Source organism: Montipora capricornis, chromosome 11, assembly GCF_036669925.1.
Source record: "Montipora capricornis isolate CH-2021 chromosome 11, ASM3666992v2, whole genome shotgun sequence".
Taxonomy (NCBI): domain Eukaryota; kingdom Metazoa; phylum Cnidaria; class Anthozoa; order Scleractinia; family Acroporidae; genus Montipora; species Montipora capricornis.
This window is the reverse complement of record NC_090893.1, coordinates 36,167,600-36,186,213: the sequence shown is the minus strand read 5'-3', so window position 1 is coordinate 36,186,213 and position 18,614 is coordinate 36,167,600. Positions and strand designations below refer to the sequence as shown.

General features: G+C 38.4%; 3 protein-coding genes across 3 annotated transcripts in view; 1 reads left to right on the top strand and 2 right to left on the bottom strand.

Annotated features, from left to right (window-relative positions):
* The window catches only part of LOC138024135 (cystathionine gamma-lyase-like), a 24,112-nt gene extending 18,728 nt beyond the window's left edge, over positions 1 to 5,384 (bottom strand). Inside the window, exons 1-8 of the mRNA XM_068871242.1 lie at positions 5,271 to 5,384; positions 4,955 to 5,190; positions 4,225 to 4,306; positions 2,770 to 2,865; positions 2,359 to 2,471; positions 505 to 588; positions 342 to 389; positions 1 to 18 (exon numbers count right to left, since the gene is read on the bottom strand). The exon at positions 1 to 18 is cut by the window's left edge and continues 40 nt beyond it. Of these exons, the coding sequence (XP_068727343.1) occupies positions 1 to 18; positions 342 to 389; positions 505 to 588; positions 2,359 to 2,471; positions 2,770 to 2,865; positions 4,225 to 4,306; positions 4,955 to 5,190; positions 5,271 to 5,379 (786 nt within the window). The 5' untranslated portion in view covers positions 5,380 to 5,384. The remainder of the gene's footprint in view (positions 19 to 341; positions 390 to 504; positions 589 to 2,358; positions 2,472 to 2,769; positions 2,866 to 4,224; positions 4,307 to 4,954; positions 5,191 to 5,270) is intronic.
* Positions 5,385 to 7,609: 2,225 nt separating this feature from the next.
* LOC138022802 (phosphatidylinositol N-acetylglucosaminyltransferase subunit Q-like) lies at positions 7,610 to 14,983 on the top strand. Its single transcript, XM_068869756.1, has 3 exons — positions 7,610 to 9,071; positions 11,339 to 11,593; positions 13,419 to 14,983. The coding sequence occupies exons 1-3, from the start codon at positions 7,718 to 7,720 to the stop codon at positions 13,691 to 13,693; spliced, it is 1,884 nt and encodes a 627-aa protein (XP_068725857.1). The 5' UTR covers positions 7,610 to 7,717; the 3' UTR covers positions 13,694 to 14,983.
* Positions 13,955 to 18,614, bottom strand: part of LOC138022803 (excitatory amino acid transporter 1-like) — a 31,840-nt gene continuing 27,180 nt past the window's right edge. The window contains exons 6-7 of the mRNA XM_068869757.1: positions 17,801 to 17,935; positions 13,955 to 16,450 (exon numbers count right to left, since the gene is read on the bottom strand). Coding sequence (XP_068725858.1) covers positions 16,240 to 16,450; positions 17,801 to 17,935 — 346 coding nt within the window. The 3' untranslated portion in view covers positions 13,955 to 16,239. The remainder of the gene's footprint in view (positions 16,451 to 17,800; positions 17,936 to 18,614) is intronic.

Sequence of the window (18,614 nt, the reverse complement as noted above, 5' to 3'; positions counted from 1 at the left end):
TCCAAGAGACAAAGGTCGCTAAAAAGTATTATTCACATGATAAGTATTTCCCTGTCATTAATGTTTTCAAAACAAATGGACTCATTTAGATAAATATTGGTAAGGTAAAAAGGGCACAAAGAAATTTCTATTCCGATGCTGGTCAAGTTATAATAATTATTATTGGACAGCCAAGCACCTTTTGGCTTCATCAGGTCACATCTCACTTCTGCCCAGACAAAATTTTCAAACAAAGCATTTTTCCTATTTAAAACAATTCTCTAAAAACTAATGATAAATTACATAAAATTACTTTTGTTTTACACTTATCATTTACTTAACTATGGTAATTAATGTAGCACCTGGAAATATGATGACATGAATGTGTTATCCACTACTAAGATGGTCCCCTGAAGAAAAGAACCATGAAATGATTCATTAGCCAATTACAAAACGTAAATGACTTGAAGCAGGTGAGAATGAACAACACAATTTACACAATACATAAATTGATGACAAGCTAACCTCATGTTGGTGGACAATTTCAGAAGCCCCTTGAATATCCACAAGCTTTAAAAGAGGATTTGTGGGAGTCTCTACCCATACCATCTATGATGAAAGCAACAGTCAAGAAAACGAATTGGCACTGGCATGAACTGTCATTATTAGTTTCAGTAAATCCCAAATAAACATTAATTATGAGAGCCCATCATTTATTTTGAGAGATCCTCCATCTCATGATTTTAAAAAAAATAGGTATGCAATGCGTACATGTGTCTACTGCAAAATCTTATAGCAACTTTGAAGAAAAGTAACGAAAGCATTTTAGCTTAATAAAAGTGTTTCTTGATTGTTGTAAGTGAAATTATTAACAATGCATATGGATAACAGGCAATGTGATGTATGGTATTGAGTGAGGACATGACAGGTTCATATGCATCGTGACAAGAATCACCAGTACAAATGTGATTTATTGTCTCCTATCAAACCATTTACAAACAGACAAATCAGAACATTGTATAACTGATACTGATACTGTTTAAGGAAGTTAATGTGTACAGTGAAATACAAGAGAATGCATTTTTCTAAAATATTTCAAGTACATGCATGACATCAATCATTGTACTGTAATAAACTGTAAAAAAATGTTTGCATGTACAATGTAAGATTTCTTATTATTAGCGGAACTCTCATACACATATTCATGTCTTTTCCTGTTAACTACATTGTATATGAGAGCTAGAATGATTATCTGGTGGTACTGTTCTGAATATTTCAGAGATACATGTATTTGGAATTGTAGAGACATAATAAACTTTATCTACCTGGCCTAAGTATATTGCCCTTGGCTCTACTTATAAGGGGACTGCCAGTTCAATAATTGTTTCTCTGCAAAACTGTTATGGCATTCTATGATGATGTAGCCTTAATTTAAAGGCAATCACAACAGCTTGCACCATAATTATAATAACAATACTACTACTAATAATAATTATTATTCTAATTATAATCATTTTATTTACGTCTCAAGGTTATTTAGCCAAGCACGAGTGAATCAATGACGTCAAAAGTGCAGCCCGCTGCAGATTATTGAACCAATGGTGTCAAAAGTGCAGCCCGCTGCAAATTATTGAACCTTTGCCCGAAAAAAGCTGGGGACAAGATTGTGTTCTTTTTTTGAACAGAAAAATAGCTGCGAGTAGGTTAAGAAGTTTGAGCAAAGATAATATTTTGAATGAATAATAAAGCAATTATTGAATTCGGCTTTCGTAGAATATGAAGAATTCTGCAGATCTCGGAGCATGTTATCCACCTCAGCCTTCCGCCTTGGTGGATAACATCCTCCTTGACCTGCAGAATTCTTCATATCCTACTCAGCCTCATTCAATAATTGCTAATTATTGTAATTGGTCATTGGACTCCTGCAGGATTCTCATTTGCAGGAATTCAATCCAAAAAGAAATGGTGGTCTGTGAAAATGAGCAGCTACCTTTTATTGGGTTTACAAACAAGAGGCATAGCCGAATGTTTTTAGACCTTAAAAAACAAGTGCTGCAAGTTTTTTGAATGGCTTCAAAAACATTCCACAAAAAGCGTATCAAAAAAACAAAAACAAGCCAGGCCTCATTATACTATTCATTAAATAAAGAATTCTAATTAGGAGTGTTTTATTGGGTTAAAGCTCATGCACATGATGTTTTATCAGTGTTTTGATAGGCTGTTAGGCTCCTAAATAATTTATGAGTTCTTAAAAAATAAATAATTAAGACCATGGATAAAAAATGCGGTTTGCAGTTCTTGCGTGAATTCAATTCAAATCTTCAATTATACAAATTTAAGTTTTCAATTCCATGCTATTTGTAAAAAGTCAATACTCACCTTGGTGTTAGGTTTGATGGCAGTCTTCAGCATATTCAAATCAGTAAGATCTACAAAACTCACTTCTATTCCCATTTGTGTGGCTGCTACCCGTGAAAAGTATCTGTTGGTTCCTAATGATATAAAAAAAAGAACTCCAGTACAATAAATTACACTTAAACTTATTACCTGACCATATCTGACTTATTCATCTTGATTATCCTGGAAGCCTCATAGATTGCACCGAAAAAACTATGTTCTGTTCCTGATGAGCCAGCTGAATTAAAAGGGTCAAATGAATATAATAGCAGGACAATCAAAAGGCTCTGATAGGCTAGTTTCTTCTTCCAGAAAAAGTTGTTTATTATAAGTACATTGTAGTTTGATTGGAATTTGCTTGTTTTCAATGATTAGATTTTAACGTATATATACCTCCATAAACATCGTCCACACAAAGAATGTGTTCTCCATTCTTTAGAAGATGTGTCAACAGCATAGTCGCTGATAATCCAGAAGCAGCAGCTAAGCCTATGATGCCAATAATAGAGGCAAGAATTATTTGTAAGCGTACATTTTATAACATAAACTGGATTAACTGCCTTTGTTATGTTCATATGGATCCCGAAAAAAGAAACCTACTCCCCTCAGAGTGTCATGGGAAAATAGGAAGGTCTAGAGAAAAACTGTTAAAAAAAAGGAACAACAATATGACGCAAACTGTTCAGGAGGAAAAGGTGTATAGCCTGCATACAGGCTCTCTGTGTATCAAATGGCATGCAGTCAACAACTAGGGATTGGAGTGATGTCCATTTCCCTAGCTGTTGACTGCACCCCAATCAACGCATGGAGAGCCTGAGTGCAAACTAGATATTAGTTGGAGGGTGTAAAGTGCGCATGCAGGTTGCAGGTTACAAAGTTGGGGTTGCAGGTCATTATTTTACTATAACTGAAACAACCCAAACCTTTACAAAATACTAACCTTAGGCTTAAGCATTATTTAGAGCACAGTGTTTAGGCCTAATATTGGTGTAGTAGAAAAGGTTTGGGTTGTTTCAGCTATGGTGAAACAATGACCTCTAACCTGCAGTTTATACCCTCCATTAGAGAAGGTGAGGTTCAAAGCAGAAATTTAAAAATGTTTTATAATCCTATGAAAAAACTATTTGCTGCACTAAAACAGGCGATGGTCAAGCTCCACACAAAGTAGAATGGATAGGGTTATCAAAATTTATTGTGGATGCTGCAACATGTGCAATCATAATGGTGGCCTAATTAACCCCTATAGGAGATCAGCAATACGAAATTGGTATGAGGCTCAGGTTTACATGGAAAAAAAACTCCTGGTAGGAGGAAGAGTTGAATTATTGACTGAAAACGCTAGTGTCAGCTGGGCTCCATTTGGACTTGCAAAGTTTATAGTTGATTCCCTAGAGTGCCTTGAGGTGCATTCATGATGTCTTTTGTTAAGATTGAGAGATTACATCAAAATTGGACTATTTTATAGAATGGGTTAAACCTAAACACAAATGTTCATGTAGACAGTTATAGGTACAGATGTAGGTACAGGTTCAAGTTTAATGTAGTTATTGACTCCTTTAAGCATCTCACAACATTATTCTAAAGACAGGAATAAATAAGATCGGTAAGAAACCCAAGAGATGTCACGAGGCTTTTATTCTCAGGTTTGCTGCAAGGTTAAGACCATCAATCATTATCACTGTATGGTTGCAATAAATGAATGTTTTCGACCATGGGACCATTTGATTTGTTTTAATTGTAGCCCTTATTGGTGTAACGCAACGCTTGCTCCACTAGCGTTGCATGACCCTGCAAATAATGTTCCATGTGGCTCATTAGATTTAACACCAACGAATCATTTCAACTGACCGTGTTTGGCACCCTCCAACGCAGCCACACAAGTTTCAAAGCAATTCCTTGTCGGATTTCCAGACCGAGAGTACTCATACCCCTGCAGCATTCAAAGAATAACCTTTATCTAACCTACTGTCATCTAATATGGCATTTTTGCAAATCTAGTGATAGTTGCAGATTGGAGAGAGTACAAGGAAGAGGCCTAAGGGCTGTATACAATTAGACAAACACTCCCCTTAAGAAAGATAAGTGACCTATGTTACTAAACACACATTTACAAGATATATGGATTTTGATGTACAAAGTCAAACACAACCTAAGCCCTTTGAATATTTGTAACATCTTTCAGGAACATGACTCTTCCTATAATTCAAGACAGTCTGACTTTTCAGTTTCCAGGTATAACAAAATAACTTATGGCAACCATTCATTGCACTATTTATAATTCAACCATTCATTGCACTATTTATAATTTACACAATATAATTTGCACTATATACAATAATTAATTAATTTAGAATTTAGCAGGTAGTATTTCTTTGTAATTAAATAATGTTACGTTATCTATTATTATTTGTGTTCTCCCAAACTAGAAGATTCTGCCACGGTAATAAAGTTTCTACTACTGCTGCTGCTGCTGCTGCTACTACTACATCACCTCCATTTTTTACGCGAGGTGTCATCCCTCGGGTTATGGGGATTACAGTATAAAGCTTTCGAAAATTGGGATTCAGCTATTTCTTACGCGATGAACACCAGGAGCATCCTGTTTAAAGGTTGTAGCCATCGAAATCGGTGGTACAACCGCTCTTGAATGCCACTGCTCTGGGTCTTGCCCCGCATGTATCGCTAAGGTGCCAAAATGCGGAAAAGATTTTTCCATATCTTTGTATGCCGATTCCTTGGCCATTTTGCATGGAGTGGAAGAGAGAGAACGGGGGCAGATATGACGCAATATCACACTGTTGTAACCGCGAAGACCTGCATACATGGTTCATATAATTACTTCGGTTATATTTTACAGTTTGACGACGGAAAGCACTCACTGAAAATACTCATACTCATCAATTTCACAAAATGCATATAGGAGAGTTTTGATAGATGTCCAACTTCCCCAAACATCACATCCTCGAGAAACGTGGGTGCCCACTTTTCGCGCGGCCAAAGCATCGGAATAATCCTAGCCTGCGAACGCAGACGTAAATACGTCTGCGTTCGCAGGCTAGAATAACCCATGCGTTGCTCGCGATGCATAAGGGAGCTTAAGCAAGCGCATTTTTGAGACGCGGACGGCGACCGGAAGAGAATATTTCGCGTGCCAGGACGGTGGTGTCTCCAAGATTTTTACATGATCTCTAATGGAGAAAAGATACTTAGGAATGTAAATGTAGTAGAGCTCACTTCCGGTTGCCGTCCGCGTCTCAAAAACTCGCGTGCTTCCTATAGTCTCCTTAGCAGCCGCGAGCCGCTCGGGTCGAGGTCACGCAACGCTCCTCGTCCCGAAGAGCGTCCAGATTGAGTGACTTACAATACAATACAATACATACTTAATTGACCGCTCCCCATAGGGGCTTTTCAGGGCCAATGAAACAACGAAACGACAGAACAGAACAACAACTATTGTTAAGAATCCCTACTGGCTGGAGGCAAACCAGTTGGCTATTTACAAGTGCAGCTGGGAAGTTGAAGCAGGGACTACTAGGATCAAATTCAACGAGTGGTCAGAGCGGGTCTTGAACCCGGGATCTCCGGATCTTAAGGCAAGCGCTCTAACCACTCGGCCACACTTCTGCCCGAGCGGCTGCAAAGGAGACTAAAGTGGAGTGATAGAAAATAAATATCAAGAAGTCGGGTATCCGTAATTTTTTTTAAAATATCACAGACGTTTCGGGTGTAGAACCCTTCTTCAGTGTGAAGAAAACCGCTGAAATACGCAATCAGAAAGAAGCGCGCAGATGAATGGTGGCGCGCGCGCGCATGCATCAAGTCATTTTTAAATAAAGTTGAAATTGATGTTAAGTCTATCAGGATGTACAGTTCCCAACTGTAAAATTAACTTCATTTCACGTTGCTTCCGTTGGAGATTAGAACGTGGCATAACTACAAACCCCGTATCCGGATATCTGAAATACTGTGACCCGCTGAGTTGAAAATGAGAAACCAGGGGTGTTGTTCGGTATACAGTTACTTCGTACGTAAGTGTTCGCAAAAACAACTCCTGAGATTCCGTCCGGTTTCACCGATATAAAGAATGGTAGGACATCGGTTGCAGGATATGCAGTACACAAGATTACTGGTCTGGCAGGTAAAATGGCCATGGATGGAAAAGGGGCATCGAGCACTTCGTCACTGTTTCAGGACTGACGGTATGGCAACGTGGATGTTGGCAGGCACGCGTGCCACTCTGATCAGTGCGTGCGTGGTCAGTTGAGTGATACAAGTAAGTTTCTTAGGTTGAGATCGCGTTTGTATGCTTCTACAGGTGGTTGTGAGAAGATATGACGGGTCAGCTGGTCACTTGATAGAATGCCGAAGTTCTGAAATAGAAAGTGTTTGATTTGCTTGTTCAAAGCGTGGTATGTGAGAACAAGAGGGACTCTGTTACTTAAAAATTTTAAAAATAAAATTAGTCGTTTTAGTATATAGTAAACGAGTGAGATAATGCAGCACAAAAAGACGGTCTTAATTCATTTATTCCTGCAAAGATTACAAAATTTTCGGGAGCAAATTCCGCGCAAATTGCTCGGAGGTGATTAGTTAACAACTATTGCAGTATTCACCGAAGTGGATGTGGCTAGCGGTGGATATTTACCGAGCCGCTAGCCACCGACACTAAGGTGAATAGTTGTTTTAGTATATACTAAAACAGTGAGATAATATACCGCACAAAAAATTAATTTTGATGTTTTTTTCACTTGTCACGGATGCAAATCGGGACGCCATTTTTTCCGGAGTTGCTAGGAGGTAAATAGCACAGGATAGTCGGAGTTTGACGAGCCAATCAGCGCCCGCGTTCAACGCTATCCACTGTTTTGGGCAGTGTTTACACCAATGCGGCTATACCTTCCGTTTTCACTACACCGATCGAGAGTTCGAGACTGATTGAAACTGCGTCGATTTGAAACCGCTGCCAAAGTGGAGCGTTTTCAAAACGATGCGGTTCCATCTATCGTGTAAACAGCGAAAACATCTTGATACCATCACAGCTTGGATTTTCTGGCGAAAACGGTTCCGTCTAAACACTTCCAAACTGCATCGATTTTGACGAGGATTCGAAGTCATGAAACCGTATCGATGTGAAACCGCGTTCGTGTAAACTCTGCCTTAGTATATACTAAAACGTTTTATTCCCAAAGGGTTTGCGTTAGCCGACTTGGTCTATTGTTGGGCAGACCGCAGGCCCAATAATGATCAAGTTTCAAGGTGGTGGATCAATCAATCACTGAACAAACCTTAGTAGACTGGTTACTAGATACCAGTTTGTTGCAAAGCAGCCCAGTCAAACAAGATGGCAACCACCATCTCCAAGAAAAGGTTGAGACTATTTTTTCCCCGCCATTGCCTTTCGGAAAGAAGTGGCTTGATCATAGGATGGCGGGTAGACAAGGGAAACATTTCTGTCGTCGTGACTGTTACTTGTTTCTCAAATGACTGGCTAACATTTTGCGAAAGATTTCCCCAACTGAGCAAGGAAAATGGTGTAGATTCACTGTCTGTTCTTGGAGTCTGGATAAACGAAAATCACGATGAGTCTTTTTCGATGTCAGATATATTTGCCTCAGCAAAAGAATTTGCACTTTCACTAACTGAAGAAATGGTGTTCGCTCGCCTACAACGGAACACCTTCGTACCTCAATTATACTTTCTGGGGGATGACCGGAAACCGGATAGCTGCGTGATAGTTTTATACAAACAACCAACACACAATAGGCCTTTAAAAATGAAGACAGCAAGCGCAAATACTCATGATTTTTGGAGGCAGTTACAGTGTTCAGAAACGAAGCATTCCACAGAAATATCCAAAGTTCTCATCCTTTTGAATAGATCACACAGCGACGAGGGTAGAATCTTATCCGCAATAAAAAGCAAAGCCCCTTTGAAATCGGTGAACATTATTGATTTCATCTTCATCTTTGTGTCCAAGTTGCTAAAGAATATTTGTTGTCTGTCTTGTTTTTGGGATTCTGAAAGGGTCGCCATCTTGAAAGACATGGTCAAATTTTTATCTTATCAGTCTGTTGGTGTTTTGCAATTATGGACCCGTTTCAGTCAAATGAAGGCACTGTGCAAGTGTTTAGCTCAGCCAACACGGAATGATAAAAAGGACTTATCACAGACAGGATATTCCACCCAAAGAGCTGAGAAGAGCAATGCTAAGTATGGTCAAAGTGTTTTTCCATTGGTATGGTTTGTCAATATAGCCAGCATAATGTTGATTGACATCATCTTTGGAATTCTGATTGTGTCATGGATCTTTCAAAAAGGTTACAACATGCATGCTACTGATTTTGTGATGGAGAAAACAAACACTGTAGCAGGACTTTTAAGTGCTTTGTTGGATTGGTTGAAAGATGCTCCAGCTGGTTTGAAACTCAACAAACATTTTGCCGAGTACATGAGCAAATTCTTTTCGTACCACATCTACCTGTGGCAGATTTATCTGAGTTGTATTGAACCTTATCTACAGATTATTACAAGTATAATCATTATGTCTGGGTGTTTTGGGATAACATTTTTGTTATCAATGGGCTCCGAAGTGCTGTCTGTGATAACCTTGCATATTTACTGCTTTTATGTCTATGCTGCAAGGCTGTATAATTTCCAGCTTAAGAAGTTGATTGCTTTGTTCAGACTGTTCACAGGTTAGATTGAGAACATCGCATGCCTACTTAATTATAAAAGAAATGTATATTTGAAGTGTGGTTTATATACAAAAGGTAAAAGTCATCGTCACACTTAACTGGACAATTTAAGCGATTTTCACTAATTTATAGACACCTGAAAAAATTAATTCAGTTGGTATCAATGGGATTCAAACCCTTGACCTCTGTGATGCCAAAGCAATGCTCTACCAACTGAGCTATGAATCCACGCAGTTGGTAGCAGGTCAATTTGTTGGGCTCATGTATGTTCCCATAAAAGGAAGTACAGAGTGGCAGGTATTTTTTGCAGGTTGCAGGTTGAAATTTAATTATAACTCAATAGACTTACTGTGACTGTTACATGAATAGGTAACCTTAGGCCTAAAAACTTTTCTCTAGGCCTAAGGTTAGCTATTCATGTAACAGCCACAGTAAGTCTATCGAGTTATAATTAAATTTCAACCTGCAACCTGCAACCTGCAAAAAATACCTGCCAAGTTCCGAGGAAAGAATATACAAAGCAGTGATCATTGTCTAATTTATGGTACAAAGTTCATATTTTAATTTAAGGGTGGGGTAAGCTTCAGTGAATGCTACGACAGCCCAAGAGTTCTCTCTGTTACAGCTATGTGTATAATTCTGTTGCAAGTTTGAGCCAAACGTTATTTAAGTCCTGTAAGAATTGTGAAAGCATTTTTGATCTTATATAGTCTGGTAGTCTCAGCAATACTATCAAACAAATTAATTTATCATTGTTAAGACAACCTTTGAACCAATGAGATCTCAAATATCTATTATGTTATTGATTGAGTGTAGTCCTCCATAATAATGTGGTTAACAAATAGAACCTATTACATGGTCGTGCAGGGATGTGAATTTTACCTTCCGAGTATACTCTCACAAGTGAGTGTAGCAAACAAGTGAGAGATGCCAGTACTATAGGCCTTTTGCAACAAACTATCACTTGGTACAAAATCCACCATGCTGGAGGGCAAGCTCATTATTATTTCCCCACTGGGACATTAAAACAAAGGCAAGTCAAGCTTGACTGGTTCAGGTCTCTTTGTTTTAATGTCCCAGGGGAAATAATAGTGAGCTTGCCCTCCAGCATGGCGGATTTTGTACCAAGTGATCGTTTGTTGCAAAAGGCCTATTAGCATGGGAAGATAAAATTTGTATCCCCAAGTGGCCCTGTAATGTTCTGTTTATTTCATACAGATACTGATGAAATGTTCAGATCAAAAACAACTTGTTTTATTCATTTTCAAAATGGCGACCAAACACGCATGTTGTATTACATGACAAAGGATATTTAAGTCATGAAAAAGAAATCTTGACAATGTCAAATAAGGCTCTGCCAGGCTCGTTGTGGATATTTACCTCGCTGATTTGTGGCTTGGTAAATATCCACCACTTGTCAACTTTACTTCGGTGAATAGTTGCTAATTATTACTCTAAATGTAAGCCCTGTGAATAATTGACTTTATTATTCCACTATTACATCATTTTACCATAATTATTTGGTCAAGAGAACGGGATTAATTGGTTTAGAATAGAGCAAATATGAATGGGACAGCAATTTTTCAATGAAAGAATTTGTTTTCAACACAATCTGAATCCTGAGAATAGCTTGTCGTTGCACATTTCAGTGGTTTCATCCGTGCTGTTTTCATCATTCACACGTGCCTTATTATGCAACGATTCAACTCTCAGTCAATGCAGGAAGTCAAAATACTAGAAAATGGAATAATAAATCCCTCATTGAAAGGTTTAACGTATAATATGTACGGACATTTTGCTCTTTGTTCATATTTTTTCTCGCCCCTTCAGTGCTTGGAAAAATCCTACACAACTCCCAAAATAGCCGCACATATCATAAATTACCGTATTTATTCACTTATAAGGCGCACTCGGTTATAAGACGCACCCTAAACTTTCGAAGATGATTGTGACTAGTCAGTAAAATGAAAATTTCACCTAAATACCCTGTTATAAGGCGCACCCAGAATTACGGGAAATTTTGTTGACCACGTCGCTGTACTTACAACAATTTGCTTCCAAATGTTACTAATTACGGTGCTTCCACTTTCAAAACAAAAGCAAAAAAGTCACACATCACAAACAATAGCAAAAAAAGTCAAGAGTGAGACAGATTTTACTCTGTTTGACGCCAAATGATTTTACTCATCAACTGGGGCATGGTAGGGTGCCTGAGCAGTAAATGGGTTAAAATAATAATTTATATTTTTTTCGACTCTTTTGTGAAGGTAGAAGATGGAATGTTGAGAAGAATCAAGTTGATAGTGTTCCTTTCAAGGCTGACAGACTGTTCTTAGGCACTCTTTTGTTTACCATCCTGTTGTTCCTGTTGCCAACCACTGCAATGTACTATGCTGTGTTTACTGTACTGCGGCTTATGGTGCTGCTTGGTAAAGGGGTCATCAATTGTGCTGTGAATGTTATCAACAATCTTCCAGTTTTTCCATTGTGTTTGGCATGGGTAAAACCAGACTTACTTCCAGGTACTGTACGAACTGTTTAATCTAATTCTCAATCTGACTGAAACTAGGTTAAAGAAATAGCAAAAATTGTAACTATACATGTAGCTGTAGTAAGACCTACCATTATAGTTGTTACTTTCATTTACTTTTATTTGAAAGGCTTGATTTCCAAATGAACACTGTTGTTTTTCTTTCTATGAAAATGTCTCTCCCATTCAGAGATATTGTTTTTCTATTATCATGTATAGCCCGAGTGACTCTATACATGTTGTTGGATAGTGAGGGAATGGGTGACACTAACTCTCTTCCTTGCCGTTCGCACTGGCAAAAAAATATGTAACAAAAAATCAGGTTGTTGACACCTGATCATCTGTGCAAATGTTAAAAGGATGCTATCTAACCTTTTCATCAATAATGACTTTCATAAAGAGAGCAGCGCTTGAATTTAGCCACCGTCCTTTCTTGCAAGTCAACCAGAAAGATTATTAAGTGACCAGGTTTTGGAAAAAATAAAACAACAGACAACCCAGCCAAAAATAGAAAATGGATTAGTCACAAGTAGCCTGCAACTAACTTGTCAGTAAATTTTATTGCCAATATCCGATAGTAGTGTGAAGTTAACAAAAATATTAATTTGTCACAACCAGGCATTTTCCTGTGTTTTGAATATCTGTATCTTTTACAAAACACTGTCAGATAAGGAAATCACAGCTGAAACCCACACCTCTGCAAAAAAACACAGGTGCACACTAAGAACTATGGGATATTTAAGCTCCATTGTCATGTGATTGCAATCGTAGAGGGTTTTCCCAATGGACAACCAAATTGCCCGGCTTTTGAAACAGGGACAACTTGAATAATGGTGACTCATCGATACCCAGAGAAAATCTGAGTGCTCTTAAGCCTAAGGAAGTTGACTCCACAACCTTCTGTTACTAATTCCAGTGCTTTATCACTGAGCCATATGAGACTCATGATGGGAATTAAGCTCTAAATGTAGGTTACAATTGACCACCATCCTGCTATACTGCTTTGACTGACATTGCCAAAAGGTAATTTTGTCAGAGTCAGAGTCATCATGAATAGTGAATGCAGAGCTGGCATGTTTTGACAGCAAAGGCCTGTTAAAGACTTAACTGTTTCTAACTCAAGTGTGCCATTTTGAAAGGAGAGCAGGGTGGGCATGAGTGGCTGAGATGGAGGGGGGGCTACCCGCTCACCTACTACAGGTTTTAGTTTATTATTCTCTTCCCTGGAACATTTTTTGCTCTCCCCAGCTGTCCATTACTTTTACTATCCAGGATGGCGACATTATCCCGTTCAATCCCCACCAAAGTACGCCTGTTCTGCAGGCTACATCTTCTCCTTTAGCACACTTGCAGTTTGATGCTAAGGTGAAAAAATGAAACACCTTTTTGTTATCAACTGCTTGTCTCACACAGGTCAAAGGTTACAAGTCACAGGTCATTATATTTTACCAATACAGAAACAACCCTAACCATTTACTGATGCTAACATTGTTAACTTTTGTTTAGGCCTAGTTAGGCCTAAGGGTAGCTTTAATGATGGTTTAGGGTTCTTTTGGTATTGGTAAAACAATGATCTGTCTCTTGCAGCCTGTGTTTTGTGCCTGCCAGTGCTTTATCTTGTTGTGGAACCCACTTACAACTGTGCAGCATTATTTGTCGTAGAAAAAATGGACTGCATTTATGCTTTATGCCACCTGAATTTTTTTGTAAGAGTAGAAGACAGTTGGTTTCAAAAGGCCTTCCTTAAAAGTATACATGTAACTTAGGTATTTTTGTCTTCTCAGAAGGGTAGTTAATTGTGTTTTCTTTTTGGCTAGGAGGTTTAACAATTGAACTGGTGGACTCAACTAATGTTCCAGGAGAAGACCTGCACCTGCTACATGGTTTATTCAGGAGAACAGCCAGTCCCATACCATCTGTGTGTCTTTCCCTTCATAACCAGCCTATTCCTTTTGCAGAGTTGTTTTGTTACAACTTTATGGATGATTTCCGTGAAAATTCGTCTTCCACAGAAAGCTGGCTTACATTGATTGGCAAATTAGCCATGGGAGAATTGATTTATCCATGGGTGAAACGAAGAAATTCCAAATAAACTATAGATTCACTCATTCTGGTAATTTTGTGCAAAAAATAAGGAAAAAATGCAGCATACATTACAGTGTCCTACATGTATTTTCAAACAGCAGGCCAGTGGTCGATTTTCTCTGGAGGAACTGTCACAAAACCACAGCCTTAATTAACGTAATGATCCAACACTTGCTTAGTAATAAAGCCCCTCTTAACAGTAACCAATAATGTGCACCATAATAATTATTCCTTAATTTATCATCAAATAACCAAATATCGATTGATTCAAAATTATGCTAAAATGCAATTTTATTGAATACTTGTGCTCACTGTATGTACGTAAGCCATAAAGTAACTTAAAAAACAATCTTCCTCATGTTAACAAAGGGAAAAATGGAAGTGCATGTTTAATCATAAAATTATTTTAAAAAACCTGTATTCTACATGCAACTCGTATAAGATCTTACTCTGTCTGAAAGGGTTAACAACATCTACCGGTACATTCAGAAGCTGTATCCCTTTTCATCCTGTACATTAATAGGTTGAAGCAGAAGCCCTTGAAGCATGTAACTTGCAACTCTTTTCCTTGGAACAAAGCTGAGGAGTTTCAGATACCAATTTTATGCCCAAATATGCACAAAAATAAGACCCAGGCTGCACGCGCAGGACATTACATCCAAATAAGGAAAACATACTATAAAAAACCCAGCTCTGAACCAGAGTTAAATGCTTCAATGTCATGAGCTTCTAGTTGAAGCTAACACTATGAAAATCACCAAAAATGTAAGTCCACAGAGGAAGTAGTGTAATAACATCTTTGTTGTACATTAGGAAGCATTGGCAATGTTGTCAATGGATGACATGAACCAGCATAAGAAATACTGAAGTAGCTTTGCAGTTGGTGCAACTTTTTATCCTCTGAATTGGAGGATTTGTCATTTTGTGGACACGTAGAATTGTAGCAAGATTGACCATATTCATAAATGGCTGCCAAGAAATTATTCTTCTTTTGACTTTATGCTAATCATCCTTGCTAGCCTTGCTTTGGAAAAAAAAGGTTTTTGAATTCTGTTGGTGCTAACGAGGCTAGCGCAGAGAATTAGCATAAAACAAAAATATAATTACTTAGCCGCCATTTATAATACAGCCTACATAATGGTACAAATCATTGTAATGCACACACGTCTTCCACAAAACCTCACATCTGTGGTTTCATAAGTTACTAAAGGCACCAAAGAAATGTATCTACTGGCAAAATAATCCAGAACTTACTTGCATCTGTTATATTTTCAAAATAAAATTATTTTGTGTTTTTCTTTCCATATGTCATTGTTGCTTCACCTTCCTACATTTATTATTATAAATACTGCGAGAAGTTTCTCAGGCTGTTGTTAATAACTTCATTAAACCCTCTGTGAAGTAATAATATTATTACTGAAACTGATACAGGTTTAAGATAAAACATCTCTAAAAAAGTTCTTGTCTTTTTAAGAATGCAGTTCAAATTTTCCTGCAACATTATTGTTTCAACATTATTTTTTATTCAACAAACTCTCCCTCCACTAAACAACTTTTGACAATGGACTCCTGGGAGTCTGTGAACAACCAGTGTAAAGCTGCCCATTAATCTTTTTTTTTTTAATTCTAACGAATTTTCCTGATACCAGCAACTGGAAAACAGTTATGAACTATGCATAGCCTCCTGATCTGGCTGTTTAAGTGGGAGTCTGAGTGCCAGCATGCTAATCCCAATTCTACTTGGTTTTGTCACTTGTTTCCCAACTAATAATATAAAAGAAAAAAATCCTACATTTTGATTGCCTAATGGCATCTTTTCATGTCTGTTATTAAGTACTCCCATGATTTCTCTCATGCAAATTTGGAATACATAAGCTCCCATAAGTTTTTCAAAGACTACATGCTCGCCATTAATTCTTCGCTCATTATTCCAAGTTGCACTTGAAATCATGTGATTATACATGTATTACTTACTTATGCAAAACTGCCAGCCAGAGATTACTTAAAATATCATTATTAAAAGAATACCTCAAATTAAAGTTGCCAAACCGAAGTTATTCTCACACTTGTGACCACTGTGTAATTTACATACTTGTGGCAGCAAAACACAAAAAAGAATGATTTATCCTAACGGCTTGTGAGTAACATTCATTTTAATGATGATTAAGCAGCAAAAAGGGAACCAAAAAAAAATACAGTAAAAGAGCACTTTGAGTGACGCTGTAACGTGTAGGCAACCTTTAACCCATTGATCCCTAGTAGTGAGATTTACATGTAATAGATTCTCAGGTGCTAAATCATGAGTGTCAAGAAGGGTTGCAGTAGCCTTTATTGTTTAGTGCTCTTTCCAGACTTCTCTTGTGTGAAAACACCTATTGCAGAGACCAGGAAACACGAGACAATAGGGGTTAAATAATTTTCGACTTTAACTCTGAAATTATTTATGATGTCATTCTTTTTTTCTTGACTTTAAGGGAACTTTATCACAGAAACCTGAGCAGTCCTGAAGAAAAATCCAGTATGAAATTAACTTTTGAGTTAAGTTATCATAAATTAGAAGTTAGTTGCCCTTAATGAGGCCTCGCTTGATCGTGCATCATTGAGGCCGTCAGCCTTGGGTGTGTATCGCTCAATGGGATCCATTGGTACAGTATCCTCTCTTGCTGTGTAGTCCATAGTCAACAGATCATCGCGTGACAGGTGTTCAACTATACCAGCCCCAAATGAATCACCAATGATGTTAACTGTGGTGCGAATACGATCCCTGTGAAAATTGAATGGCAATATTGCATTAAACAAAGATGGCTAAAAGCTGCCCCAGGGGGTGGGGGGTACTGCCATATATGGGCTATATAGGTATGTGCCGCTGTGAAGGGTAATGGTTTTCAAGCAGTTTACTCTAGCATAGGGTATTATTACCGTATATAACTCAGAGCATTTGGGTCTAGAATAAGGTATCATTTTTCGCGAAACTGACCAGTCGCTTGAAGATTTTATCAAGACTAAGGAAACCAGAATTCCCGCTCAAAAATATAAAAAAATCGAGTCGGCAAAGTTTAAGTTTACCCAACTCAGCCTCAACAGAGTCGATAAATGGCTATCATGAAACACTTCTGGATATTATTAACTGTCAAGTATCTGTATTTAAGCGGAAATCGGTGGGAGTTTACTCTAGTATAGGGTAGCAAAATTCAGCTGAACTAGCTCTGGTATAGGCTAAGGGTTCCAGGGTCCCAGGGTCCCAGCGGCACATCCCCACCCAGAAATTCTTTAAGTACCCCCCACCCCCCCCCCCCCCCCGGGAAAGCTGCCAAGCTGTTTAGTCTTACTTACTTAGTTTTTTCATGTTTCACCCCCAAGGTAATGAGGGTCACACAACAGAGCAAAGCTCCAATATCATCATGATTGTTACTCTGCCAATTTCACAGACGGAACACAACAACAAGAGCTACATGTGCAAGTGACCTAGTCTGCCAATAATGGGTGGATTCCTTTACATCACATAGAGTTATGAACTGGGGTTGTGAGATGGGGTCTCCAGTTAACAGTCTCTTGCCATTTTTGCAGATGTAATTATAAAGGCATCATTTACTTTTAAGTTATTTTAGACCACACCTGTTGGTCCAGCTTGGGTTCAAAACTGTGACCTCCCAAACAGTGGTTCAAAGCTCAACTTATTGAGTTGGCTGGGATGTGGTTTACCATGAGCGCTGAATTCATTTAAATACACATAAAGTTTTGAAGACAGGCTGTGAGAGACTATGATTATTAGTATAGTACCCGCCATTCCTCAAAGGAGGTCGCAATGTCAAAACCCAGACTACATGTATAATACAAAGTCATAAATAGGGGTGCCCGGTTACTCTATCACAAGGTCCCTTCTATTTTAAAATTTATTGAAACCCATGTATATAATTTGGAGCAGTAACCCACACCTAAATTCTGTAAGGAAGGTGTAACAAAACATTGAGGTATTTAATACAATGATTTGAAATTAACAAGTAACTCATGAGGTGTGGCCGAACAGAAACACAAAGTTCCAGAATCCAGATCAAAAAGGTTATGCAGATATCAAATTGACAAAAAGATCATGCAAAAAAATTAGTTTACTTACAAAAACCAATCCACAGCTAAGATAAGTCCAATGTCATTAGTTGGTAAATTGACAGCCTGAAGAACAAGCACCATAGTGACCAGGCCTGCTTGTGGAATCCCAGCTGCACCAATGGATGCTGCAGTGGCTGTCAAGCTGAAAAATGACACCAGAGACAATGACCACATCTATGTTGACAAGGAGAGTATCCGGGATATTAACTGTGCCATGACAATAAAAACAATCCTAACAGGAGCTGTTTCAACACGTGTCTTAACTGACCTCATTCACTTACACTTTTGTTTTACTTAACACACAGGTAACCCAGGCTCACTGTGTGTGCCACATAGGTAAATATAGAGAACATGAGGCGAAGTTTAGGTCTGGAAATTTGCAACAAAATGGAAATAAAAATCGATGAAACTTACCATGTGGTGACCTGTTGTTGTCTTTAATACGTACACGAAGTTGGTCCCCGTTCACCTTCCTTCATAGTACAGTGACAAGGTAGGAGACGGAAGCCAGCGTAGGGACTCCGATCGACCCAAAACAAGCACGATTTTTTTCGTGAAAATCAAATCCAGTCGCTAAATGAACACACCAGGCTCGTGGAACATGAATTTCTCTAAACCATGAATCCACTGAAGCATCTCCAGGTAGCAACACGAAGCCACCAGACTCCGTAAAACTTGTAAGTTAACCTGCTAAAATGGCGGCCAGAAAGCATTGTCCTCGCAAAGTGTCCAATTCAAAACTGCACTGCACTCGGGACGCCTGGTGACGAGGGGAATATATGTCCCCCTGGAGAGAGGGGAATCCCAGATTGCTCAGTGAG